General features: G+C 44.8%; 1 protein-coding gene across 1 annotated transcript in view; it reads left to right on the plus strand.

The window, feature by feature from the left end:
* The window catches only part of SFI1 (SFI1 centrin binding protein), a 33,383-nt gene that overhangs the window by 515 nt on the left and 5,597 nt on the right, over positions 1-27,271 (plus strand). Inside the window, exons 2-28 of the mRNA XM_053369569.1 lie at positions 2,281-2,376; positions 3,411-3,482; positions 6,264-6,416; positions 6,960-7,031; positions 7,660-7,770; positions 8,925-9,019; positions 10,696-10,813; positions 12,104-12,206; positions 12,685-12,841; positions 14,072-14,233; positions 14,766-14,836; positions 15,428-15,520; positions 16,269-16,366; positions 17,284-17,350; positions 18,155-18,285; positions 18,385-18,466; positions 19,099-19,277; positions 20,303-20,378; positions 21,259-21,354; positions 21,951-22,027; positions 22,184-22,286; positions 22,456-22,552; positions 23,209-23,369; positions 24,525-24,599; positions 24,963-25,037; positions 25,717-25,893; positions 26,842-27,104. Of these exons, the coding sequence (XP_053225544.1) occupies positions 3,460-3,482; positions 6,264-6,416; positions 6,960-7,031; positions 7,660-7,770; positions 8,925-9,019; positions 10,696-10,813; positions 12,104-12,206; positions 12,685-12,841; positions 14,072-14,233; positions 14,766-14,836; positions 15,428-15,520; positions 16,269-16,366; positions 17,284-17,350; positions 18,155-18,285; positions 18,385-18,466; positions 19,099-19,277; positions 20,303-20,378; positions 21,259-21,354; positions 21,951-22,027; positions 22,184-22,286; positions 22,456-22,552; positions 23,209-23,369; positions 24,525-24,599; positions 24,963-25,037; positions 25,717-25,893; positions 26,842-27,104 (2,915 nt within the window). The 5' untranslated portion in view covers positions 2,281-2,376; positions 3,411-3,459. The remainder of the gene's footprint in view (positions 1-2,280; positions 2,377-3,410; positions 3,483-6,263; positions 6,417-6,959; positions 7,032-7,659; positions 7,771-8,924; positions 9,020-10,695; positions 10,814-12,103; positions 12,207-12,684; positions 12,842-14,071; positions 14,234-14,765; positions 14,837-15,427; positions 15,521-16,268; positions 16,367-17,283; positions 17,351-18,154; positions 18,286-18,384; positions 18,467-19,098; positions 19,278-20,302; positions 20,379-21,258; positions 21,355-21,950; positions 22,028-22,183; positions 22,287-22,455; positions 22,553-23,208; positions 23,370-24,524; positions 24,600-24,962; positions 25,038-25,716; positions 25,894-26,841; positions 27,105-27,271) is intronic.

The following is a 27,271-nucleotide window of genomic DNA, read 5'->3' on the forward strand; positions in this document are numbered from 1 at the left end:
TTCCTCCGGCTCGCGCACGCGCAGTATAAGCCGGCGGGCAGGCCCGCAAAGAGCGTGCCGTTGGCGATTGCCTGCCCAAAACGGGGGGGGGGGGGAGAACACAAATACAAAACAAAGTATAGGAACTTCACAGACTACTTCCAAATTCGAATTCCCATTTCTCAGCTCTGGCGAGATTTATAGTTGTATAAATAAACCCGCACACAATAGGCAGGTGGCGATAGAGTAGTGTGTTAAGAGGCATGGAAGGGTCCTTCAGGCGTTTCGGCAGGACAGCCTCGTTTTCTTATCGATTGTCGCTCGCAGCGGGGAGTCCCCGCTCAGGAGGCTCTGAATGACACATGTGCGTGGTTGGGTTGCTCTCTGCACTGCTTTGGTAGGGCTTTACTCCCTGGTTAGTGCGCATAGGGTTGCAGCCAAAGAGATTGAGCCCATGCAGCGTTGCAGGGTGGTCTTGTCCGTGATTTTTAGAAGTTAAGCCCCGCTGAAAGTAAAAAGGGACTCGCTTCCAAGTAATTGTGTGCAATAGGATTGCAGTCTCGGTCGCGCAGAGCGGTGGAGAGGACTGCGATGGTTCCCGGCCGCGTACCTCTTTAAGATGCAAAGCCTAACCCCATTTACCTGGTAAGCCCCATTTAATTTGGTGGGATTTACTCCTGAGTAGGCATGGTTAGGATTGCACTGTAAACTATGAGATGCCTTGTGTGTGGTGGTGGTGGTGGTGGGATTACTTAGCTATCCAAAGCAATGGATTAGCTTCAATTAAATCATTTAGCCCCGATGTATGTCACAAGACAGGTCATGAGATCCTGCAGCACGATCAGTTTATTCTCGTTAATTTTTAACGCGTTTTGTAATGACACAAACGAAGATCAGTTAATGCGGATTAGTTATGGCATCAGAAACGCAGATAAAAACTTCTATTTCGTCTCTAAGAATGACACACGCGCCTTTTAACCGCTCTGGCTGTGTGCTTAAAATGTGTTAAGGAGCAATTAATTGTTTCTTGCATCATTTGGGCTGCAACCTTAAACACATTTACTGGGTGCTAAACCCCTCTGCCATTGGACACAATGAGACTTACTATTGAGTAAACGTCCATAGAACCAGAATGTTGACATATGACAGACCTTTTTCCGCCCCACTGTTGACAATCACCACCACCCCTGTATATTTATGTAAGCGCAATTGCAATAAAGGGGGCTCTTGTTCATGAAACTTAAGATACTCCGCTTTGAAAGTACCTTTCCGTGCAATTCACATTTTCTGGGAAGGAATGTGTTTAGGGCTGCAAGGTTTGTTCCTAATTATAAGATGAGCGATAAATCACCGGAGTCCCCCCTCTCCTGCATATTTGTGGGAGAAATGAGAATGCCAGCCCACATTAATTATCCTATGGAACCAAAGGACAATGCAATCCTATGCACGCTTACTCAGAAGTAAGAAGCCCTAGTGCGTCCAATGGAACTTACTCTAAGTCGATAATGCTGAACAGGATTACTTGGGAGTCGGGTCTGTTAAACTGCGCGCGCCCCGTTGAAAGCAGCTGGGTCCGCTCCTCAAAGAAAAACGTGGTTTACCAAATGCTGGGTGGCTGTGCACCCCCCCCCCGCCTCCTCCACTTTTCATTCCATGCGCGCCGTGAGGACAAAAAGGCAGGGAAAGTTCACCAGGTGCTAGGCAGATGAGGCGGGACTCCAACTCCCATCATCATCAGCGGGCAGTGCCAATGGAAAGGGATGCTGGGAGTTGAAGTCTCGCAATGTTTGGAGAACCCCCGCCTCGGGTACCCGTCAACTTGCTCCGTGCGTGTGGATGGTTGGTTGGTTTTGAGGGTCTATGAAGAGCTACTGAGTGCGGCTCCAGGCTCCCTCGCGTTCCCGTCTTCCTCGCCCCCCCGGATGCCTGTTATTCCAAGTCAGAGGACCCCTCCCAAGTGTAACTAGGCAGCTGTCCTGCCTCCGGCCCACCATGGCGACCACTGGGCGTGTGCCGTGCCCCAGCCAAGGCGGAAGGCTTCGGCCGCCGCCGCCTTGGGGAAAGACGTTAGCTGAGGAGGCGGCCGCGGGCCGCCTTCCCGCGCTTTTTCCTGAGGAGAGGCGGGAGCCCCTTCTCTCGGTGATGCTTCCCTCCCAGTGACTGCCCGACACGGGCATAGCGAGAAGTGTCGTGGAGATGCCTGCTACACGTGTAGCAGGAGGAGGAATGGGGAGAAAGAGACTCTGCCCTTTTCAGATAGTAGACTGAGGAATTCTCTTTTTTAACACTCGGTTTTTGTAGACAAGAGAATGAAAACATCTCTGCAAACCGAAAGTTAGCTTCTGAGGCCGTAGGCTGTGGCAAAAGTGAAACCCTAGATCAGGCTACCCCGACCAGGTATCCTACTATCCAATGGATCCCCTCACAAGGGATTATCCTCTGCTTTCCTTTGGACTATCTCAGTGAAGGAGAGATAGGGGGGGGGGTCGTCTTCTGAGCAGCCCAGGACTACAATTGAGGGGTTCAGGCCCTTGGGCTGGAGAGATTTGGAAAGGAGAAGAAAATAAAGTTCCAGCATCTAAAGACCCTTATGCAAGTCTATAATGCTACCACACTTGGGGTCACTTCACCTCAAGAAGAATAGAGTTGAAAAAGGTACAGAAAATGTTCCAAGAGGATGGAGCGACTCTCCTATGAAGAATGGTTGCAGGATTTGGAAATTTTTTAGTTTAGATAAAAGCTGAGTACAAGGCAACATGATAGAAGTGTATAAAAGTATGCATGGGATAGAGAAGCGAGATAGAAAGTTTTTCTCCCTCTCTTACGGCACTAGAACTCAGATCCAATGAAACTGAATTCTGGAAGATTCGGGACATAGAAAAGAAAGACCTTCTTCATGCATCACATAGTTAAACAATGGAACTCCCTCCCTCAGGAGGCAGTGATGACCACCAACTTGGATGGCTTTAAAAGAGGGTTGGACAAATTCATAGATAAGGCTATTGATGGCAATTAGCCATGATGCCTATGCCCCTGCTTCCAATGTTGAAGGTGGCATACCTCTGAATATCAGCTGCTGAGAATCACAAGTGGGAAGAGTGTTGTTGTGCTCATATTCTACTTGCGGCTTTGCTATTGGGGCATCTCGTAGGATGCTGAACTAGATGGGCCTTTGGCCTGATTCAGCAGCTAGGCTCTTTTTATGTACTACCTTCAGTGTCAGAGGTACTGTGTCTCTGGATGCTAGTTTCTCCAGGTAGAATTGAGAATGTCCCCTGACCGAAACCTGGGAGAGCTGCTGCCAGTCACTGTAGGCAATATTGAGCTAGATGGACCAATGGTCTGACTCTGTACAGGGCCCCTTTCCATGTATGCTTACTGATTTTATAGAAAATAATCCTTATGTTTTGACAAAGGATTTTTCTTACCAGAAAACAGTGGTCTGGGCTGGACAGTAGAGGACACAAGGCTGTTAACGTGATGGAAAAGAAGGCTAAATTCAGGTAAGAAACACTTAAACAGAAGAGCCTGTACTTAAAACTCAGCTGTGTTGTTGCTAGTGCTTAAATAGTTCGGGGGGGGGAACAGTTTGTGAACAAGGATTGCTACCACTGCAGTGTAACTAGAAGCTATAATATTACACAAGAAGCACACAGTAGCATGATCAAATTATTTTTGTTTGTGCTACAGATTCCTGGATGTCAGACTTTCCGCTCACTTTATTTATTCATTTACAGTGGTACCTCGGGTTACATACGCTTCAGGTTACAGACTCCGCTAACCCAGAAATAGTACCTCGGGTTAAGAACTTTGCTTCAGGATGAGAACAGAAATCATGCACCGGCAGTGCAGCAGCAGCAGGAGGCCCCATTAGCTAAAGTGGTGCTTCAGGTTAAAAACAGTTTCAGGTTAAGAACAGACCTCTGGAACGAATTAAGTACTTAACCCGAGGTACCACTGTATTACCTTTCCTCTAAGGAACTCAAAGTGGTGTATAGAGTTCTCCCCCTTCCCCTTTTATCCTTACAGCAACCCTTTGAGGTCAGTTAGGCTGAGAGACAGTGACTGTCCTGAAGTTGGCCCCTGAACATCATGGCTGAACTTCAACAAGAAGCAGCCTTCTTCCTGCCCAGTACATTATCTCTGGTAAATTTACAGAGAAATGTGGTGCATTCTCAGACCTCCCTTTGCTGGAGGAGAGTGCTCATTCAACCACCAAAATATTTTTTTTGCCAGATGGTCTAGAATATATTGTTTAACAACACCACAGTTTTTCCTTTCCACTGAATGCTGTGAGGCTTGGCTTCTCTTTTCTTGACCATTAATTCTTCAATAATTTCTTTGCAGGTTGATTTTGTAGGTTTATTTTTAGTTCTGGAAGAGTAATCAAGTCTGAGCTTGTCTTAAGTGGTTGATAAAAGAGTTGTTTGATAAACCTAGGTTGTAGAGAAGCTGGAGTTGAAAGAAACATCACCTCCCACAGGTTGCATGCACTCACTGTGTCCCACTGTCACTTCTGGACTAACAGGTTTTGTGGGTTTTGAAACAGTACAGAATGCTGCAAAACCTGCATTGAGGAGGGTGAGTCTGCAGACATCCTTCTTCCACATCACTTTTTACTCTAGGGGGGAAACCCTATAATCTTGTCGTGAAGTAGGGTAGAAAATTCTCCATGGACATTTTCCCAGTGCTTTCTTTCTCCATGAAAAATGTTCTGTTTTATAAATTCATTAGTAACCATGAATGGATGCCAGTTGCAAATATAATATTAGGGAAGCTGTGTAGTTCCAACACTTAGCTTTGTTTACTAAATACAAGTACAGTACAAGAAGCATTCTAAATTAGAACACTTTCTAGGCATCATAAATTTTTCCAGATGGTGTAATATGCATTGGATTTTTTTTAAAAAAAGAAACTTTATGGAAAAAAATTCTGGAAAACCTACATCCTTGCTTTCTTGGGACTGGCACGCAGGAATTGACCTATCATATATATCATCAGTTGATCAATATACAATCACAGTTATTTGTAACAATTTTAGCATATGTCTCAGACATATTGATAAATACAGTACGGTGTGGTTTTGTTGTTCTAATAACGCTGTTATTTTAAAAATATTTGGCTATTATTTGACAATGTTTGACTATCCAATTGTTCATTTTTATTTTATTTTTTGGCCAGACAAATGTGCAGCCCTGGCCTATCTCCTAGTCTCTCTAGCTTTAGAAACAGCAACAGTATTTTCTATATGTATTAGGTTACATATGCTCTTTCATACTAAGGCAAATGGAGGCTGCAGACAATTACTTTTATACAGTGGTGCCTCGCAAGACAAAATTAATCCATTCCGCGAGTCTCTTCGTCTTGCGGTTTTTTCGTCTTGCGAAGCACGGCTATTAGCGGCTTAGCGGCTATTAACGGCTATTAACGGCTTAGCGGCTTTAAGAAAAAGGAAACAAACTCGCAAGAACTTGCAAGACGTTTCGTCTTGCGAAGCAAGCCCATAGGGAAATTCGTCTTGCGGAACGACTCAAAAAATGGAAAACTCTTTCGTCTTGCGCGTTTTTCGTCTTGCGAGGCATTCGTCTTGCCTGGCAAGACGAAAAACTGTAATTTTCCCTGTCTTAGCATGTTCTTTCTTGTACCAAAGCCCGTGATGTTCCCTAGAACCAGAAATTCAGACAGGCTTGTTCAAGAATGTGGTCGCTCACGGAATTGCCTGTTGTCATCAAGTTACACCATTCCTGAAAGGCTTGAACTGGCTGCCAGTTAGAAACTGGGCTAAGTTCAAGTAAAGGTATTGGTATACAAAGCCTCATACAGCTGGTGACCACAATACCTTATCCATTATATATCTGGTCTGTTGCTCTGAGGTCCTGCTAGTGGATTTCCCATAATGGGCATCTGGTTGGCCACTGTGAGAAAAGGATGCTAGATTAAATGGACCTTTGGCTGATCCAGCTTCAGGACTCTACTTATGTTCTTTATTAGTCACTACATTCTGTAGGAAAGGGCCTTCTACAGTTACTGTCACATCAAGAGGTCTAATACGTGCAGTGTAGGAAATGGGCCTTTATGAGAAGCCCATAAGCAAGCAGGACATGAGTGCAAATGGAGCAGCACTCTCCAATTGCAAAAGCAGCATCATTCTGAATGAACTGGGGCCCGGGGGAAGAGTGCTCACTCGATCCTGCTTCTGTGCTTTGTGAAAGTCTTAAGTTACCTAGGGACTTGCAAGCTTAGTGGCAAAAACTGCTTATCTTCTTTATTTTATTTATTTTAAGTTCAAAGTTTATAAAAACACAGAAACAGCCTAGTCACAAAGGAGGTTCAGGTGGCCAGTTCGCTTCTCCGCATCTGACTGGGAATCGCAGGATCTTGTACCGTGTGACATACACTTGGAACCGAGGTGGGAGATTAAAAGAACTCCGTATCAGGTAATAGACATGTTTATGTTTTATATCTTATTTGTAGGGCTTATTAACCTAGTATAAAAAGTAGCTGTGTCCAGTAGGTATATTTTTATTGTATTCCTTTTAAAACGTTGATCCGGCTTCATCAGTCGAATCAAGCAGGGGAAGAGATTTTCATTTAAAAGATTCCCCCACCTCCACTTTCCCCTTCCACAAAGGAGCTGCTCAAACCAGGTTAAACGTAAAAAGCAAACATAAAAAAGCAACAATAATCAGATAATTAAAACACAGATTTACCAAACTCTGAACAGCAGCAAAAACAAATATCTTTACTCCTAATTGATACATTAAGCAGCAGCAGATTCACAACTTTGTTAACAAGGAAAGTTTTTAACCTCATTTTTGAGGAAGGGTGAGGTAAAAATGTCATGTAAAAGATGTTTTTTAGTGGTGGACTTAAATGGAGGAATTAGCATTTATGTGTGAAGTTCCTGTTTGTTCATCTTTGGCTGAAAGTTTATAGATAATAAATATATGCTAAAAAGCACTGAGAGATATGTTTTTCAGACACCTGGCTAGGAAATTCCTTTACTTGTGGATGAAGAAGGCATTTGGAAGGGTCCTCCCTTCTAGTGCCAGGTAAGCAAAGCAAGTTCTTTGCTTAAAAATGATAAGTATTTCTCTGTGAAACTGGTCTACACAAGTGGACTTATGGCTAGTGCATGTGTAAAAAGTGATTATTTTGCTAAAACTGTGCAGAGCAGTGTCCCAGACTACAGTTCGGCCAAATCTGCTTCAGCCTGTAGTTTCAGATCCTGATTTGGGTGCAACTTGCAAACCATGCTTTTTTGTTGTGTCTGAACTATCACAGCCTCCTGTGGATTACTGGAGCACCAGGATGTTGAAATCCACAGCCTTTCCTTGTTAGCAGTGTCACCTGCTGTGCTGTGATATTTTGGGAGAGACTGAACTTCTCTGGGCTTTTATTGCTGGTACAAAATGAAGAAAAGAAAATCACTCATAAGAATTATTGAAACTATAATTGTCTCTAGGAACACTTGTTCACAGATGAAGGGCATGTTTTAGCTCACAGTTCAGCATGCTTAAATGTTGTTGATTTCAGCAGGACTAGAGCAGTCCAATCTGTGAACTGGAAGTGAAAAAAATGATGACTGAACAGATAAAGGGCAGAAGTTTACGATAACTGATTTAATATTGTGTGTATGTTTCCATTGTCTTATATGTTTTGTATTCTTTACTTTTCTAGGTGCTATTATGATCAGAAGATACTGCGGAAAACCTTTGGAGGGTGGAAGGAAGAATGGTGGGTTATTTGGAAAGAATGGAAGCTCACCATCCGGGCTGACTGCCATTACAGGTCTGTTAAATGTACTTTCTAATACTACAGAGAGAAGAAATCCCATGTTTGTTGTAATGTGTCAAAAAGCAAGCTGTGCTATCTTAGTCAGCAAGCAGCCAGGCATGTTGGCGTTTTTACAGTTCAGTTGAGTTTTCCTAAGTGTATTTCTTCCTGTGTTCTTACTAGGAAGACACATTGGCCCAAACCATGGCTCACACTAACCATAGTTTAGAGCCCAAATCATCCTCAGTTTGATCATTACAAACAGGACAAAAAAGGGGGTCAGGGATGCATTGCATCGCTGCTTTTCTTCTTCCTTGATATGTACAGCTGAAGGTAATTGTCCTGCAGTTCTGTACATTTATATTTTCCATGATCTTCCAAACCACTTTCTCATAAGCTGCCTGCACTGGCAATTCCCTGCTGTTTCTTTCCATTCCGGTGTTTCATGGCCAGTCACTCGGCCACCAAAATTCCTCTCTGGAACAGCACTATATGTAGCTTTACCAGTTCCTAGGCTTTGGGTACCCATCCAAATACAGCATGAACTCATCAACTTATTTTGATGAATAATTACTTTGCAAATAAATTCACAAAAGCTACTATCAAACAGAAACCCTCTCTATTGTCTTTTTGGCACCTGCGAAATATGCTTCTCTTTCAACAAAGTGTCTTTATCCCAACTGGTATCTGTCCTGCATTTGAACTGATTGTGTGTATGTGCTCCTGTTGCTTTTATAATTGAGTTTAAAACATTTTTTATATATTTAACTGTTTTATATTTGTTACTATATTGCACATTGCTTTGGGGTGGCTTGTGGGAAGCAATTCATAAATGAAATAAATAACAAGCACAACAGTAATAATTACTAGCCCACAAAAGTTTTTACTAGGCCATCTGCCTAAACATAACCCGTACACAGTCATTTTTAAACAAAAAAGGAACAAACTTCTCTGACTGGAGGGGATTCTTACTTGCCTTAGGCAAGCAAGCAAGTGGTTGTTTCCCAGCCTGTTTTGCCACCTGTGTAAATAAATGAATACTTTCTGTGTTGCAAAAAATTACAATGCAAAAGCATTCCTCAATAGTAGTTTGGAATGAATCATCTGTATAGCAAATGGGTAGGCTGGGTTCTGACCCTTGCAAAGTATTATTTGCTTTTGTTGGCCAGGTATTTCCTGTACAACCTGATCTTTCGGGCCTGGAAGTCCTACGTACTCCTGCAGCGAGAGAAGAAGGTGACTTATTGTGTTGCAGATTCATATGGTGAGAGAATAGAATCTGTTATGGAAGAATGGAGTAGGGAACTTGTAGCCCTCCAGTTGTTGTCAGGCTACAACTCTCACCACCCTTGAACTTTGTCCAGGTTGGCTGGGGCTGTTTGGGAGATGGAGTTGAGCAACATCTGGAGGACCACAGTTTCCTCAGCCCTGCAGTAGAAGAGCCTGGGCTGCTGTGTCCATGCTCTTCCAGTGCAGATGGCAGCCTGCTTGAACCCAGCATTGAGCCTTTTCTCTGCATATTTTGCTGTGTGTTAAATTAATCCCAGCTATCAAAGGAAGCCTCTGCCAAAGCTCAAGGGGTTCTCCATCTGCTCTGCAGTATTTCTGAACATGTATTTTGCATTTAGAGTTTTGTTGCAGCCAACACATTATTGGGTAGTTCTCTGAAAACCTTGCTTGCTGTGAAATCCATGAATTTCTACTAGGATCTCGAATCTTACAGCACAACAGTGCAAACTATGTTGATATATCTACTAAATAAACATTACATTAGCATCAGTAATTTAGCAGACATTTTGCTTAGCTAGCAAGTTGCATTGCTAATTTAATGACACCTAAGTGGCGCCACTCACCTTTTCCTTACAATTGTCTTTTTCAAGAAGCTTTAGCCCCGTGCTCTGTATCCCCAGTTGAACCAAAGATTGTGCAACTGCATTGGCTTATCTTTACTCATTGTTCCCTCTTTTCAGTTTCCTTTCCCACCTCCCCATGCTTTGCTGTTTCTCCTAGTGTAGAGAGGCAAGCACCTATATATATATATTTTCCACTGGAGAAAAAAATACCCTTCTGGTTTTCACATAAGGAAAGTGGGGGGTAGGACAAAGCGTTACTCTCCCTACCCCCAGTGTTGCTGCTCTGATCAAAAGTGGAGCAACACTTCCAGCAGCTGCTTTCAAGCTTAAATACTATATGTGAGGCATCATCATGTATTAGTTGGTCCAGATGTCTTGTGAAGACATCTTTTTGCCTTGATGGAACCATATTATTTCTTGTTTGTTTGTGCTATTTCTAGACCTTTTAATTCTCAAAGTTTCTAAGCTGGGTACATAGAAATTAAAAGCATATGACAGATAAGATAAATGAAATTTAAGTATAAAAACAAAAAACTTTTCCAAAATGCCTGCTGAAATAGAAATGTCTTTTTCAAGCACCTGAAGTTGAACAAGGATTGTTCTACTGTTTTCTTACATGCTGCTTTTTATAGTTTTATGCTATGTTTGTATACTGCTAAGAGATACTTAAGTATTGACTGGTTTAGAAATGCTAATAAGGAAAAGTAAAATAATAAGTAAAATAATCAATCTGGAGATCCCATCATGGACTTACTACATTCCATTTGGCCTTCAGAGTCCTATTCATGTGAGTTCCAGAACTATGAAGCATTTAAGGTGCCATTCCTCCCTCTTTCCCCAGTGTAGCCCTATTTGCAGCTGCTTGTTGCAAGGTGCCCTTGCAGTCCTCCTGATGAGATACGAAGTTTCTTTTGTGTCTGAAAACAGTCTGCCGTCAGTCTTTTGACCAGCCACACCTCTCTCCTGGTGCCAGGCTTTTTCCATATGGGCCAAAAAGGATTGGGAAGTTATGTGTATTGGACAAAAATATAGAATCTTTAAAATACTCATGGCTGCCATTAAAACCATGGCTTCACATTTTTCACAGCGGCAAAAATGAAAACCCTTTGGACGTGGCAGCGCTGGCTGAGCTATGTGGAATTGCGCCGGATGAAGCGCCGAATGCACTTGGAGGCCTTCAAGTTCAAGGAAAAGAGTACCTTGCGGTGAGAACTGATTCAGGTTCAAACAAGGGTTAATGGGGCACATGGCACTCCTCTTCCATCTTTCTACATATTCCAACCCTGAAACAATTAATTAATATCTTAATTAATATCTCACCTTTTTCTCCATGGAGCTCATGGCAGTCTTAGTCTGACACTCTAAACACTATACCACGTTGGCTTTCAATTCCACACTTCAGTGCAGACTCGCTCAACCTGGTTGTTAGTCTGGGCTACTCCACATGGACCCAAGAGATTTCTGCACCCCTCGTGATTTGATCCCTCGATATTTGACGGCTGGCGGAGACGTATTATTTATTTACTGCATTTACATCCCACATTTTTTCTCAAAGGCACTCAAGGTGGCATACACCGTTTTCTCTTATTTAATCCCCACAACAACCTTGTGAGGTAGGTTAAGTTGGGAGGCAGTGACTAGCACAAGGTCACCGCCCAGTGAGCTTCATGCCTGGGTGGGAATTTGAACCTTGGTCTTCCATGTCCTAGTATAATGCTCTAACCACCATACCACACTGGTTTCTTCTCCTGTTTTTAATTGCTGGGGTTTTTTTAAATAAAAAAGGAATGTTTTTCATGTTGTTCTATGTTGCCACCAGCACTTAGTGCCACAAGAGCTGATGATACATGCTAATGATAAATAAATAGATTTCCAAGGAAACAATAACTCACCCACCTCCAAGAAAACAGTTTTTGAAAACGACGGTGGTACCTCGGGTTACATACGCTTCAGGTTACATATGCTTCAGGTTACACACTCCATTAAGCCAGAAATAGTGCTTCAGGTTAAGAACTTTTCTTCAGGATAAGAACAGAAATCGGGCTTCGGCGGCGCGGCAGCAGCAGGAGGCCCCATTAGCTAAAGTGGTGCTTCAGGTTAAGAACAGTTTCAGGTTAAGTACAGACCTCCGGAACGAATTAAGTACTTAACCCGAGGTACCACTGTACTGTAATACGTAAAGAATGCTATTCAGTTAGTTGGTTGGCGTGGTAAGTTGTTTATGTCATGTAAAGGATCAAAAAGGGACCAGAAACAACCTGGTGCCCTTCAAATGTTTTGGATTACAACTCCCATCAGACCTAGCATCACATGACCATGGTGGCTGGGGCTGATGGGAGTTTTAGTCAAAGATGTTGGGAGAGCACCACGTTAACAAAAGCTGCTCTAAGAAGCAGATGGGGCTCTATAGTTCTCCAGCACATACATTCATAAAACTCTTTGTTTTCATCAGAGTTAAAGTCTAAAGTGTGTCCTGACCTTTTTATTTTCAACAGACTTGCATGGAGGTTGTGGAGAAAGAGATGGTCACAGAATCAAGTTGCTTGTGAAATGGATGGTCAGGCTCTACAGCATTGGGCCCAAGGCTTACAGTTTCGTGTGAGTGCTGGAAATACCAACCCTTTAAACCCTGTGTGCCTTTGTGTTGTGTGCACACACTAACACTGGCCAAAGGCCCAGATTCAGTGTTCTCTGACAACCAGTGCAAGGGCTGTTGTAGTAGCATAATAAAGCACAATATGAAATCCAGTTCAAGAGGTGCGCTAGCAGAGGTTTTGTTGTGGAACTAGTTATGCAACAAGAAGTATAGGAGCTAGTGCAAACTGTGGCACAACTATCCGTGTGAACCATGCTGGCTCTTTTCACCTTCTCTTGCACAAGCCATTATTGCTAGTGCAAGTGTAACTAGCACACAGCTGAATTTCGCCCATTAGCTAACAAAATTAATATTTAATTGCTGCTGTTTGTAATGATGGGTGCAATTTCTGTGAATTGTTTGCAGATAAGATCTGCCTTGCCTCTTCTTTTACTGCCTTGTTTTTGGACCCTTATTCTTCCTGTTCCTCCTTGTTGTCAGGCCTGGCTCAAATGGAAGGAGTGCTATATGTGCATCCAAGATGAGAGAAAGGAGGAGGCCAGGGCAGTGATGCATGAGCAGCACAGGGAGATGTGGAGGGCCATGAAATCCTGGCATGTCTATGTGCATCTCCGAAGAGAGAAGGAGCATCAGGACAGTGAGTTGCTTTGGGACAAAATAGAGTTGATTTCTCTTCCAGCATCACAGAATGATGCATTTCTTCTAAGAGAGAAGTTTTTGTTTTTCCCTTGGGGTGTTGGTTGTCTCCAAGTGGGTTTAGGCATCTTCTGTTGCTCAAAGACAGGAATCTCAGTGATTGCACTGCCAGTATAGGATGGCAGAAAATCTCCACTGCCAAGAAATCCAGTAGACCACTAAAAGCCTGTACAGAAGGATGTAGCATATTATTTCAAATGTGATGACTTTATTGCTTTGTTTGATAAGGGTGGAGCGTAGTAGAAAACCATGTCTGGATGCCTTTGAGAGCTAAATACGTATGTGTGCCAAAAAAAAAACCCTCTCTAGTTGGAGATTTCAAGAAAAGTTGTTATTCAGTGGAAGCAGCTCCATTGAGAGGTGGGTTGTAGGGGAGATCCCATTTCCTTAATTGCTGGAAGGTGACTTTAGTAGAATTCAGCATGAATCTCTAGATTTCTGGAAAGGCTGTGAAATTAGAGGTACTACAGGTGGAGCTCAGTCCCTCTGCCCTTGTATTCTTGCGCCTAATTCAATTCTAAAATAATCTTAGAAGCAGAATTCCACTCTCTTACTCCTGTCGCAGAACACTGAATTGTAGAGTAAACAATATAAAAGTCCTGTTTTCATTTTGCTTTTTGCATTAGTGATTCAGCACATTTTGTGTGTGTACTCCTAAAGAATCACAGAATTATAGAGTTGGAAAGTATCCAAGGGTCATCTAGTCTAGCCCCCTGCTTTGCAGGAATTGCAGTCCTGGTCTTCCAGCTGCCACCCTGGGACAAGAGCTCTAGAACAGCCTGTTACATTGCCCCCCTAGCTCAGCCCCTTCAGCACCCACAGTGGGGGCGGGGGCAGAACTTCTCCTCACTCCACCTTTCTTTACAAGCTTGAACAGTTGCTCCTGTGCAAATGCTAATTTGATTTTCATGCAGAATACCATGATCCCGCATTTAAATACCATAAAAGCCCTGAAGCTGAATCAGGCCAAATGCCCATCTAGTCCAGCATCCTTATAGTATCCAGCCAGATGCCCCAGTGGGAAGCCTGCAAGCAGGCACCATAAACTAATTTAGTTTCCAGCTCCTATTTCATACCAAAACATCTGTCGCTTGAATACCCAGTGCTTACGCACCACCCCCTGACCCTGATCCTAGCACAGATAGGACATTTTCTACCTCTTTTGTTCCAGAGCTGGCCTTGCAGCACAACCGCACCCGGGTCCTCTTTCAGAGCTTCTCGATGTGGCGTCTGACTTGGGAACACAGACAGCAACTGCATGCCCACCAGGAGCACCTTGTTCAGCTGGCTGCAAGGGTCGCCTTGCGAAGAGTTTTCACACGATGGAAGCAGTGTATCCATATTCTCCTCGTGGTCCTTTCCAGTGGTTAGGGGGGACATGGGTAGTAAGAGTTGAGGTGCATGTGTAAAATGATACTTCCATTTTTTTTAAAAAAATGACTCCTTTGAACATGAGGAATGACTCTATATTCCAATAGGTTTGTTCCAGGTCTGCAGCACTGGAGCAAAGACTGGGGAAGGCCCTGCTGTTTGATTCTGTGAGCCCTCATGGCTCAGAGTTGGACCACTATGTCACAATCCTTAAAGACATGCATTTAAAGCCATGAAAATATTCAGAGAAGTTGATCACTGGGTGCTTATTTTCTCTTTTGCCTAACAATCAAAGGAAGGAGTGGGCACACATTTGGAAAATATATTTAAAGTAAAGGGAAGAATGTTAGGATAACGCAGATTAACTTGGTGGAATTCACAGGTGCAGGATGTAGATTCTTCCCCATAACTTTTATCCAGGTCACTAATAAACTACTGAAAGGTTGATCTATTTTAGCTGTTAAGCAAACTTTTTTTCTTAACCTGAATAACAGATGTGACATTGTGTGCCCAAAAAGCTAAGCGCTATGAACATGCTGAGTGCCACTACAGATGTCACCTGCTGGTAAGAGGTTTGCCATATCTCTGGTGGCCTCTCTGGAATGACCTCTGACCAGAAAAAGTTGGCTCCTCCATGATTATTCTCCCATGGGGCCACTTTCCACAGTGGCAAGCAAGCACTGTGTGTATTCAAGCAGCTGGAGGCCACAGCCAATCTCAGCTCCCTGCAGCATAATTTTAGGAAGGATGGGGCTGGAGATGAACACACTACAACAGGTTTGGCCCTCCATTTGTTGCTGAACTACAACTCCAATCATCCGTGGTCATTGGCCATGATTGCTGGGGCTGATGAGAGTTGAAGTTCAGCAATGTCTGGAGGGCCAAGGTTTCCCACCCCTGCACTACAGCTCCATGGCCAATGCTCTTGTACTGTTCCTCTCTATGTAGCTTGCGCCAATATCCTGGTAGTTTATGCTTAGACAGTATCCTACTTTATACCAAAATCTGTTGTCAGAGGCTGCCAGTTCCTCATATCTCTTCTGTATGAAGCCGATCTTTATAAATTGTAAATAAGATGGGCTGTTGAAGACACACCTTTGCCTTTGTAGTAGAAGTGGCTTCTCCAACGTGCTTCCTGCTCTTTTGCTTTTCACAGCACTGTGGGCTGAGTGCCTTGCGGAAGAATGTTACAGAAGCTTCTGTCAAGCAAATGAGGATAAACTTGGCTCATCAGCAGCACCAAGTCATGGTGAGTTTGACCATGTTCCCTGCTTCATTTACATTAAACCAGAACCTTTAATGTGCCTTCTGGGTCACATTGGCAAGAAAACTACCATCTTGTGTTCCTGAGTTGTTTCTGTGGTAGAAGCAGTGCAGCAAGCTGTAGAAAACTCTGTGTGTGTTTGTGTGTAAAGTTAGGAACAGTTACTTACATATGGACCACTGTGTGACAACATCATGAAAGGATCTCCTTTGTGTACCTGTGCAGGCCAACAGGAGTACCCTGACTCTGACTGGGCTGGACTCAGAAATTATGGTGATGTTAGGGATAGGGAAATAAAAGTTAGGGATATGGAAGTTACCATGATGTGTCAGAGCATCCAATCTTCCAGGTAGCAAAAAGTTAGGTATCGTGTGTTGACCATAAATAGGTTGACCTACATGTGTGCTGTTGTCCAAATAAATTGTGGCCTGTCTATTTATATACAGCATTCAGAAGTATATTTAAATCCAATTTATTGGTATTTATATAATAGTTGTATCTTATTTTTTTTGAACTTATATGATCACGTGTTATGACACTTACTTACAATAATAATAAAGAGGAAGAAAAAGGATTGTCTGTGGCTTTTATCATTTGCCATTGAAAGCAAACATCCCTTTGCTGCTCTGTTGATGTTTTTATTTCAAAAAGACCCTCTCGGTTGGCCTATCTGTGTTTAAGGGAACCAGGCTTTAGGGTGTTTCACACTCTGTCTCTTCCGATTTTCTTTTAGCTCTTGCTCAGGTTCTGGAATGGATGGAAGTCTCGTTTGGAACAGAAGGAGGAAGAGCGATACCGCTCCCTGACACTGTCAGCTCATTCTCACTACAGGTGAGGAACCAACTATATTGAGGCAGCAACAGAGCTAAAACCTGGTAGCTCAATTCTTTTTGAAGTCTGGAATGCTCCCATATCTTAAACCTTCTAGGCCCCAAGTTGGTTTCCTCCAGAGGTTTTGGACAACAACCCCAGCATCCTGCAGCCATACTGGCCAGGGCTGATGGGAATTTTTGTCCAAAACAGCTGGCGGGCCCCAGGTTGGAGGAAGGCTGTTCCAGGCCCATGTTATTAAGAATGAGCTCATTCTGCCCATTCTTTCTTTGTTTCCTTTTAATCTTACATCTATTACTATTACACCTTTCCACCTCAAAGCTCACAGTGATGTTGACTGAGCTCCTGGGAATCCCCCTGTTTAAGCACTAGCCGGACATAGCCTTGCCTAGCTTTTGAAAAAGGATAGTAGTAATTATTATTATTATTATTACTGTTATCAGTTTCCAAGCAGCAGATCAAGTGTTACTCTCTGGGTCATGGGAACAGGGCAGGGAAGGGGTACCCAATGTTGGTTCCTTTTGGCAGAATTTTACTACTTAATAATTGCTTGTGTTGGCATAGGTGGCTTTGTCACTTGTTGATGGTGACAAGAAGTGCAGTTGACAGTGGCAGAACTGCTTGTAATGATACAAAGAGCAAGTCATTGATGGCCTTACTCCATCTGCTTTCTTTTGTGCTTTTGCTGGCTGAAGTCCACATGAAGCAGCACAAATGAATCCTGACTGTTGCATCCTCCATTGCCCCCCAAACCATGGAGACCTCTACTGGGTAGCATGAGTGGCAGGTTAACCCTGTGCTTTTTCTGTTAGCACTCATTCTGTGTCTGTAGGGAGCTGTCCTTGGTCCTGAGCTGAAGGGAACTGTCCACTACGTTAGAGGCAACTGTTGACAGAACTGCATACTTTACATTTCAGGACTGTGCTGCTGCACAGGTGTCTCAGGACCTGGTCATGCCATGCCAACTGGAAAAGGCACAGGAAGGTAAGGGGGCATAGTCATCTTCAGACTATTCAGGCTCTGAATTTTCCAAGTTGGATCTACTTTTAAGTGATACCCTTTCCCTTCTCCATATTTATCCTTTTCTCATTGTGTATTAATCCCGGTCTTTAATTGTCTCTCTCTGTCCTTCTCATCTTTCTTTCTTTCTTTCTTTCTTTCTTTCTTTCTTTCTTTCTTTCAAAAAAACACATGGTACGTGATGCTGGCCTACTTGGCTGTGTATCACCAGTCAAAGACTGATGTCTTATAGGGCCGCCTTCCCCAGCCAGACTCCCAGCTCCCATCAGCCCCAGCCGCCATGAACATTGGACAGAGGTGATGGGAACTGCAACCCAGCAACAGAAAGGTCGCTAGGGCAAATTTAAGTTCTGCTTCATGCAGTTCCATTGTGGTGTGGGCTCTTTCTTCAACACCCTGCTAAACTCTCTCTGCTTACTAGTAGGCCCTCCAAGCCAGCCTTTTTCAACCTTAGGCTCCCAGATGATTCTGGACTACAACTCCCATCACCTGTAGCCATTGGCTAAGCTGGCTGGGGATGATGGGAGTTGTAGTCCAACTGCTTCTGGGAAGCCAAGGTTGAAGAACACTGCTCTATAAAGGTAGAGAGTTGTTCCTTACTTTAAATGGAGCAGAGCCAAGTAAGTGAAGGCTGCTCTATGGGTAGCTGCTTGCCACTCTAGTCGCTTTGTATCACATGTGTGTACATGTGTCTTTGAGATAGCTTAAGCCTTCCTGCTTTCTCAGAGTGAGGCTTTTGCCGCTTCTGCTTTTGCCATATGTCTTCAGCTGCAATATGCCAGAGCCAATAGGCACTACGAGGGTGTGATCTTGCCTGCCACTTTTGAGGCCTGGAAGCGATTCAGGGATCATCAGTGCTGGTGGAGAAAGATGAAGGGGATGGCCGTGTGTTTCCACAGGTAGGATGGAGGGTCAATAAAAAGAGAATTTTGGGGAACAGCTCTTGGCAGGCATTGAGTGCCTGGTGAAAATCTAGTGCTCTTCTCCCTGCTTTCCAGAGAAACTTGCACAAGGCGATGGTTTGAAAGGTGGCGGCTGAGAAAACATGAGCACCAAGAGAACCACATGGCAGAGGAAATGGTAAATCTAGATTTTTTTGTTTCAGGATAGTAGACAATTTCTACACTGCTGTTCTTGAATATACAATATCAGGGGTTTCAGACAGGAGGCAGTGTTGGTGGATGTTACATTCTGAAATGTCCTTGCTTGCTGTACCTGCTTAATGTACCTGAGATGCCTGTGCCAAGTCGTAAATCTTTAAACACACGTCTCCCAGTGCCTCACCCTTAAGGCACTTTTGCTTACTTGGAGGGACTTGCCCTGGTCTTCAGACACATTGCTCTCTTCTCCTTGTGCACCAGAGAGGAATCCTATAATTCCAAACATGCTCTGGGTCTCAAAGTGATGATTAGGCCACTTGGAAAGAGGAAGTAGAAGGAAGCAGGGTATTTTTTGCACCCACAGCTGCCTCTGGTGGTGCTTGTGCTGCCATTCATTCCAGCTCTCCTTCCTGGTTCCCCTTCTCATATTTGAGTGACAGTGTTGATGTATGAGATTTATTTGGGTTCCTGAGCTCAACTGGGTGTCCGTCTTCTTTTTAAAAGACTGTTTGGGTTATCGGGGACAGGTTGCTGGCAAAAGAATTATCCTACCTTTGCAGGAAGCCTGGCAAAGCATGAGCTGGCTTCAAAATCCCTACTCTCCCTATGTAGGCTGTTCTGCACTCTGAGCGACGGCTGCTGTCCCAGTCCTGGTGCTTCTGGCGCAGGAGAACTGTGGTTCAGCTGGAAGAGTGTGAGGGACTGTCCTTGGCCAAAGAGCATCACAGCCACCAAATCCTGCAGACTGCTTTCTGTCTTTGGAAGGAGAACGTTCAGGAAATAAAGGAAGGGTAAGATAACAGAGAAGAATCAATAATAGCATAAGATAAGCCTGGCTGCTGGATCAGTAGCTCATCTTGTCCAGCATCCTGTTCTTTCAATGGCCAGAAATGTGTCCTAGTGGGAAGCCCACAAGCAGGGCCCAAGTGCAACAGAAACTTTCCTCATCTGTCATTCCCAGCACCTGGTATTCAGAAGCATCCTGCCTCCAACAGTAGAGGTAAAAGCAAAGCCACCAGGGTTAGTATCCACTGCAGGTCCTGCAGCTATAACTGCTTTAGGCTGACTTTACCTGACTGGCAGTGGCCATGTTCTTGCAAAAAAGGCCTACACCCTTGTCCCTTCAGCCTGCAGTCTGCATCAAGCCCACCAAGCCTTTGCAACCTGAATTCCTGCTGCTTCCCCTTACCTTGCTGTTGCCTTTATGGACATGAAGGGAAGCAGCAGACTGGAAAGCAAACCTGATCCAGATCTACTTGTAGGGCTCAGTCCCCATATGACCTGCTTGAGACTCTTCTTGTTCCAGAAGCTTACTTGCTGGTTCTGCTGTGGCTCCCTCCTTTGGCCCTGTCTTGGACAAGGCACACAGGAAATTCCCAAGCAGATATCCTTCAGGCCTAGTAGTTCAGGAATAGTGCTACAGTGGTACCTCGGTTTTTGAGTGTCTCGGAAGCCGAATGTTTTTGTTTTTGAACGCCAAAAGCCCAGAAGTGCTTCCGTTTTTGAACATGCCTCAGAAGTTGAATGGCTTCTGCTGTGTGTTTTCCCATTTTTCCAATTGAACTTGCAGCCAGCCCTTTGCACCTCGGTTTGTTAACAATTTGGAAGTCGAACAGTCTTCCAGAATGGATTACGTTTGAGAACCGAGGTACCACTGAAACAGCATTACCATTTATAACACCACTTTGGGAAAGTAAGTACTTTACATGAGATAAAATGGCAGGCTCTGCTTTGAGGCTCACCACCTAAGATAGTAGCACAGAAGGCCCATGTCTATCCTGAAGCTTGAGAGAGGGTCTGCTGTGCTTCCCTTTAGGAGGACGAAAGAGGCCAGAGCTTCAAGGTTCCACTCTGTCAAGCTCCTTCGATGGTCTTGGAGCAAGTGGCGACAGGTGAGAGATATACCTGATGGATTTCACATTGGTCCACTACCTGTTGTGACTCACATTCCTAGCCGTGTAGGCAGGAGTGAGTGTGTGTGTGTGTGTGTGTGTGTGTGGTATGGTGTGTTCTGCGTACCTTGAAATTCTGCCCCCAATAAGCCAACATTTTGTTATGAAATGAAGTAACATAAATTGGGTAGATCTGCATCTGTCCGCTGGTGTGGCATAACTCTGCCACATGTTCTCAAAGAAGTTTGAAAATGTTGGTAAGGATAAAAGGAACGAAAGGAGGGAAGAGCACAGAGATGAGGGAGAGACAGGGAGGCTGTGGAATAGCTAGCAGGGAAGGTGGAGGAGACAATTGTCAGCCTCTCCTCCAAATGCTGACAAACTCTACCTTGCTGACACTTTGGCTTTGAAGAGTGCTAGAAGGGTTGTCTTTAAAACAACAACATTGTGAAATCCAAGATTCCCGGGGTACCAAATCCTGTGACCGCTGTTAGATTCCAAAAGTGAAGAACTTGAGACCATGAGATAATTACAGCAATTGAAGGCAGAGTGTAAATTGTTGCTGTTGATTTAAATAAAATGGTTTGACTGTTGTTGCAGCCATTCACTGTAGGAGGCAGGAGAAAGATGATTCTCACAAGGAAGTAGGAGGTGTCTCCTAGTCCAACCTTTAGCTGTTGCTTTTTTTCTGAAAGGAACATGCTTCCAAGTGCCATGGGAGGCTCATCTGGAGGGTAGCAGTTTGGAAAAGGCTGATCTAACTCATCTGAACAGGTCTAACACTCTGCTTGGTTGCTATCCCACCCTGCCGAGGAAGCTGCACTTTCCTTTCTTCACTTTTTCCCACACAGTGACGTTCCGCTCCCCTTTTCCCTTGCAGTACTTGAGGCACCGCTCTGAGAAGTGGACGAAGCTGGTGAGAGCTGATGTGCACCACCAGCAGGCTGTGCTGCGCAGGGCCTTGTCAGCCTGGAAGGTATGGCTGAGCTCTTACATGTGATGCCCCAGGTGGCTTGGCTGGGCCCAAGGACAGCAGCCCCAAAGAACCACCAAGTTTGGCTGAGCTGGGATGGAATCCACTGTTGCCTTTGCCTATTGATGTGGGATACCTTTCCTTTTTGTGTCATATTGGTGGCATGTGTAGAGGGCTTTGCAATGCTTGTCATGAGGTAGGGGCTCTTCATTGCAAGGACAAGTTATGGGTGTGCTCAGAAAATGTGTTAGCCCTTTACATCAGGAATGCTTTCCTTCCTTAGAGAGAGAGACTGAGCTGTGAAGAGGAGCAGCTTGCCAGTGAAGCTGCCTTGTGGTCCACATCAGCCAGAATCCTCAGCAAAGAGGGTATCAGACAATGTGGCACTTTGGCTCTCTGCCTCGGGGGGAGGGGGGGAGCCAAGAGAAGCAGAAATGTCCTGTTTCTTCCAAGCAAACACACCTTAGCATTTCCTTAAAGGGGAACCTGGACTGACAGTAAATACCTCTGATTGGGGCACCGGTGGGCTACACAGCTCTAACTTCTGCTTTGGTAAAATCTGAAAATTAGGAACAATATTTCACATTTTTCTCTTGCAGGCTTACCAGAGTCACATCCAGCACATTCTGTCCCAAGTAGCCAAAAAGGAGGAGGAGCATAATCAGCAGCTGCTACGGTAAGCCTTCTTACATCTGTGGCGATGCTCAACCTGGTCTGACAGTCCTGGAGGAACCCTGTCTCTCAGCCCTCTGCCTTTTTCCCATCCTGGGCTTCACAGAGGGCAAGGATTTGCTCTTGGCTAGAGCTTCCATCCATATCTGTCGGCCCTCAGGCAAGCGCTGTGCACCTGGAAGGAAAATGCTGCAGATTCCAAGCAAGAAGCTGAGAAGGCTGCTCTGGCAGAAGAGCATCACCGAAGAGCGTTTCTCTCAAAGGTAACTCCCATCAGGAAGGAAACTAAACTTCCAGTAAAGGTCCCTTGCCCTTGGGCTGGTTGGGGTGACTCAGGCCTGACATGATGCCCTTGAGCCTCCAGTTGAGGAAGTAAAAGACGACACAGTATTAGGAGTCCTTAATGCTGCCGCCCCTGTTTTCTCTGCCTAGGTTGTGCTCAGATGGAGGGATGCAGCCTCCTTGTGTGCATACCATCGTCAGCAGGAGGCAGCAGCTGTGATGGAGGCCAGGAAGCATTTGCATGCAGGTGAGTGTGGCTATTTGCTTAAATGTGGCACATGATCCCAATACTAGCCTTTTGCCTCCTCCTGCATTGGGTCACTGGATTGGGCCTCTTTGTATGGCAGCCATATACCCCCTCCCTTGTGTAGTGGAGGAGGAGGAAGATCTGTGATAAGTGATTCTTCTCATGCATCAGTGGATGCAGGATGCATAGCAGCTTCAAAGCTATCCACCAGGGAAGGACAGTGCGTGTTTGTGTGTGGCTCTGGATTGTTGGAGATATAGATATATATGATGGTTGTAAATCACCCCAAAAAATTAATTGAAGGTTAATCTAAAAACCATCTATGAAAAATTAAAGTCCACAAAGCTTTTATGTACATGGGTTCCAATACAGAATTGCGCTGTTCTCCAGGTTTCCAACCTCAGTGTTACTTGTTGCAGTGCTGTGTTGTTTATTAGTGAGCTGCCTTCCTCCAACCTGGTACCTTCTGGATATTTTAGTGCTGGAACTTCCATCACTCCCAGCACCATATGCCCAGTGCTGGCTGGAGTAGATGGGAGTTGTGGGGCAAAATATCTTGGAGAGCACCAGGTTAGGGAAGGCTGCTCTGAGAAATAGGATGGGAGGAGGGCTGGGCTTCTTCTTGCTCATTATTTTTTATCTTCCTGTTTGGACAGTGAGGCTGCAGACAATGTTTATTCGCTGGAAGGAGTCCTACGTTCAGTCCTCTAAGCAGAGAGGGCAGTTTGTCTTTGCAGCTCAGCACCATGGGAGACAGCTGCTTAGCAAGTGCATGGCCAGGTGGAAGCAGTATCACCTCCAGTGCATAAGGAAGATGGTGAGGAAATTTGCAGATTTCCATCTCCAGAGGGTAGGAAGCAGTAGACCAGATGTGTGGAAGGCTTTCTAGGACAGCCTGATCATTTTCTTTTTTTTTTTTTTCATAAATTTTTTTATTGGTTTTTTCCACACATAATACAAGACAATACAACACAATACAAGACATACAAACATGCAAACACGTATAATTTCTTAACCTTTCATTTCTTAAGCCTTCTTTCAACGACTTCCCCATACCTCCCCTTTCTGCATCCCTGTTAAAAATCTTTTCAGCATCCCCTAATTTCAATATAAAACTTATCCAATTGCTAATCGCTGCAATTCTATTTTGCATTACCCAAAACATTTTAGCATTCATTAATTTTACAACAGTTCTTAAGATAGATTTTAAACTTCTTCCAATCTTCTTCCACCGTCTCTTTCCCTTGGTCACGGATTCTGCCGGTCATCTCAGCCAATCCCATATAGTCTATTACCTTAGTCTGCCATTCTTCCAGTGTGGGTAGTTCTTGAGTCTTCCAATACTTCGCTAATAGTACTCTTGCTGCTGTTGTAGCGTACATAAAAAACGTCCTATCTTTCCTTGACACCAATTGGCCTACCATACCCAGGAGAAAGGCTTCTGGTTTCTTCACAAACGTGCATTTAAGCACTTTTTTCATTTCATTATAAATCATTTCCCAGAATACCTTGATCCTTGGGCACATCCACCAAAGGTGGTAGAAAGTACCTTCAGTTTCCTTGCATTTCCAACATTTATTATCGGGCATGTGATAAATTTTTGCAAGCTTGACTGGGGTCATGTACCACCTATAAATCATTTTCATAATGTTCTCTCTCAAGGCATTACATGCCGTGAACTTTATACCGGTGGTCCATAACTGTTCCCAGTCAGCAAACATAATATTATGGCCAATGTCTTGTGCCCATTTAATCATAGCTGATTTCACCGTCTCATCCTGTGTATTCCATTTCAACAGCAAGTTATACATTCTTGACAAATTCTTAGTATTGGGTTCCAATAGCTCTGTTTCTAATTTTGACCTCTCCACCTGGAAGCCAATTTTCCTGTCCTCAGCCTGATCATTTTCATAGGAAAGGGCCGGGCTCTGTGCCTCAGAGTGGCAACCCTTGTGCCTCTTTCCCCCTGCAGCTCCTGCAGAGACAAGGAGATCAGCTGATGGCCCGGAGGCTTTCCTCTACCTGCTTCTCAACCTGGAAGACACAGGTGAGGTCAGACACATCCCTTTCCCCTTCCAGCCTCTGACTGCAGTGAGTCCATCTGAAGGCTGGGATGGAAGAGTGAGGCTGCTGACTAGTCTCCGTCATGTGGCATTATGGGAAACCATATTGTGGGAAGGAGGAAAAAAGGAGTCCAACTAAAGCATCTCCCCTAACCCTAGGTGCAGAGGAGATGAAAGGGGACAAAGGAGAATAATTTTTCAGTTAATGCTGAAAACGCAAAAGAACTTCATAGCTTGTATCTATGCTGGGTTGGGATTTTCCCCCTTCCTCCTTAACCTGGCCCACATGGTCTTTCTTTCTTTCTTTCTTTCTTTCTTTCTTTCTTTCTTTCTTTCTGCACCAACAGTTGGCGTACAGGCAGAGGGAGCGGCAGGAAACCATGCGGGCGCTTTGGCATTGGTCCATGTCCCTGCAGGGCAAGGTCAGTCTTGGCAGGCAAGAGAGGAGGCGCATTCACCTGGTCCTGTTTGGAGGAAGCAGCTCTGCTTGCAAGCAGACGGCCTTCTCTTTCTCCCTTTGCTGGATTGCAAAGCCAGGATGTCAAGAACCACACAGCTCGTTCTGTGCGTGGGAGTGGGAGGGAGCTTTCTGCAGTTCGGTTAAGTACATATTACTAAGGAAAGAGGAGGAGGAGGGTGGAGACACAGGATGCTCTGTTTCCAGCTGCAGCTGTGCATCTCCCAGCAGCCGTGGAGGGCAGTGCCATCTCTGTTACTAGCAGCACTGCATGGAAGGGCCTTCCACCTCTGGGCAGGGCTGGGGAGCTGCTTCAGCCTAGGGCATCATATCTTGAGAGGGAGCACAGCAGTTGCAGCTAATATATGTATTTCCACTACATATGTCAGACATAAAAATGTTTTCAAGAATATAGGGACGATCAATCTCTCACTTGTGGATGTTTTTGCACCACCTCCCACACTGCTGACAGTTTTGGATCTATACTTGAAATTCTGAGAGCTTAAAAAAGAAAAGCACTGGCATGTGTATTTGAGTTCCTTGAACCTGTTTGCTTTCTCCAGAGGGAATTTTTGCTGGCTCCTTTGTCGCTGATGAATGCGAGAGGCTGTGCGGCCACTGCCACCTATGTGTCTTGCCTGCAGGTATTTGATGCTTGGCTGGCATTTGTCCTGGAGCAGCAGCGCAAGAAAGGTCGGATCGAAAGGGCTGTGGAGATTTACCGGGCTGATTTGCTGCGGGAGGGTGTGACCCGCATCCTGAGGTACACGGCTGGCATGAAGGAATTCCGAGGGCACTTGCAGGCCCAGCATCAGGTGAAGGTAAAAGAACGGGACCCATCTTGTGGCTCCCTCTCATTTCACATCAATAAAACTTTACCATCGTTACCCATTTTATTTCGCAACAGGTTGATAACTGCTTCATACACAGTGGTTTCTTTTTTGCATGTTAGATGGATCGGATCCACAATGATGACTAACAATTATTTGCTCTATTACCTGCCGTTCGCCCCAGGGTCTCAGGACATAATTTAAAATACAATGTTAAAAACAGTTTTAAACAAATTTCAATTGCCAGTATAGGGGGTGTTCTGAAAATATTTGGTTGTTACCTGTGTTGGCTTGTCCTCTCTGTACGTAAGCAGGAAGCACAGATCCCTTATGGGGTTCCACCCCACAGCAACAGATAGAAGCACACGCCACCCTCTCACAGGTACTCCTGGGACAAGTATAGGCACAGTAGGTCCTGTCAGGTCCACTGCCCAGCCTCTCCCTCTAGGGGGCACTACAGAGCCAGAGAGTGACATCATCACAGCTGTGCCTGGCCCACACCTTGCCCCACTCTTCCTTTGGCTCTGTTCTTAACCTCTTTTGACATGCCATGTTGGATTGAAGCATTTGGGAGAGACTGCTGCTCCTCCAGATTCAAAACTGGAGTCTTTCCTCTTGACTATGGAGGAGCTCCTTATACAACTATCCTCCTCCCCTCAAGACCAGACTTCTCCAGCCTGGTGCCCTCCAGTTATTCTGGACTATAACTTCCATCAGCCCCTGCATCATATGGCTCTGATGAGATTTGTAGTCCAAAACATCTGGAAGGACACCAGATTGGTGAAGGCTCCCCAAGAAATACAGAAATTAACAAGCTCCTTCTCTCCATTTTCCCTGCCCAGCTCCTCCTTACAGCAGACTGAAGGGCACACGCAGCCCTCGCTTTTGCAGCACCACCTTCCCACCAACCTGCCATGTGCTTCTTCCTTTTACTCACAGATCGCCTGCCACCGTCACCAGGCTGTCTACCGATGCGCCATGCTCTGGAAACTAAAGGTCCTCTGCCAGAAATCCAGTCTGTCCATTCCAGGGGCCCCTCTCAAGAAGCGAGTGACATTCCAAGTGCCAGTGCCTGCTGCAATCTCAAGAGCCAATGACGATCTTGGAAGGAGAACGAGCCTTCGTTCCACGGCAAGGCCTGCACAGAGCGACCACCAGGCCCACATTTTCCAGGCTTCTGGAGATTCCATCCTGACTGATCTGTGAGTAAGAGGCAAAGCTGCAACCTCCTTGCGCTCGCTTCCCCTTGAGCCAGCAAACGGTGAATTTAATTGCACAGTCGCCTCCCTCATTTTGAAAGCCACTGCAAATGCACAGAGGAAGGCTTCTTTTAATTTTAAAGAGTGGGGAAAGAATGAGTTGCAGCTAG

This window comes from Podarcis raffonei, chromosome 16, assembly GCF_027172205.1.
Source record: "Podarcis raffonei isolate rPodRaf1 chromosome 16, rPodRaf1.pri, whole genome shotgun sequence".
NCBI lineage: Eukaryota > Metazoa > Chordata > Lepidosauria > Squamata > Lacertidae > Podarcis > Podarcis raffonei.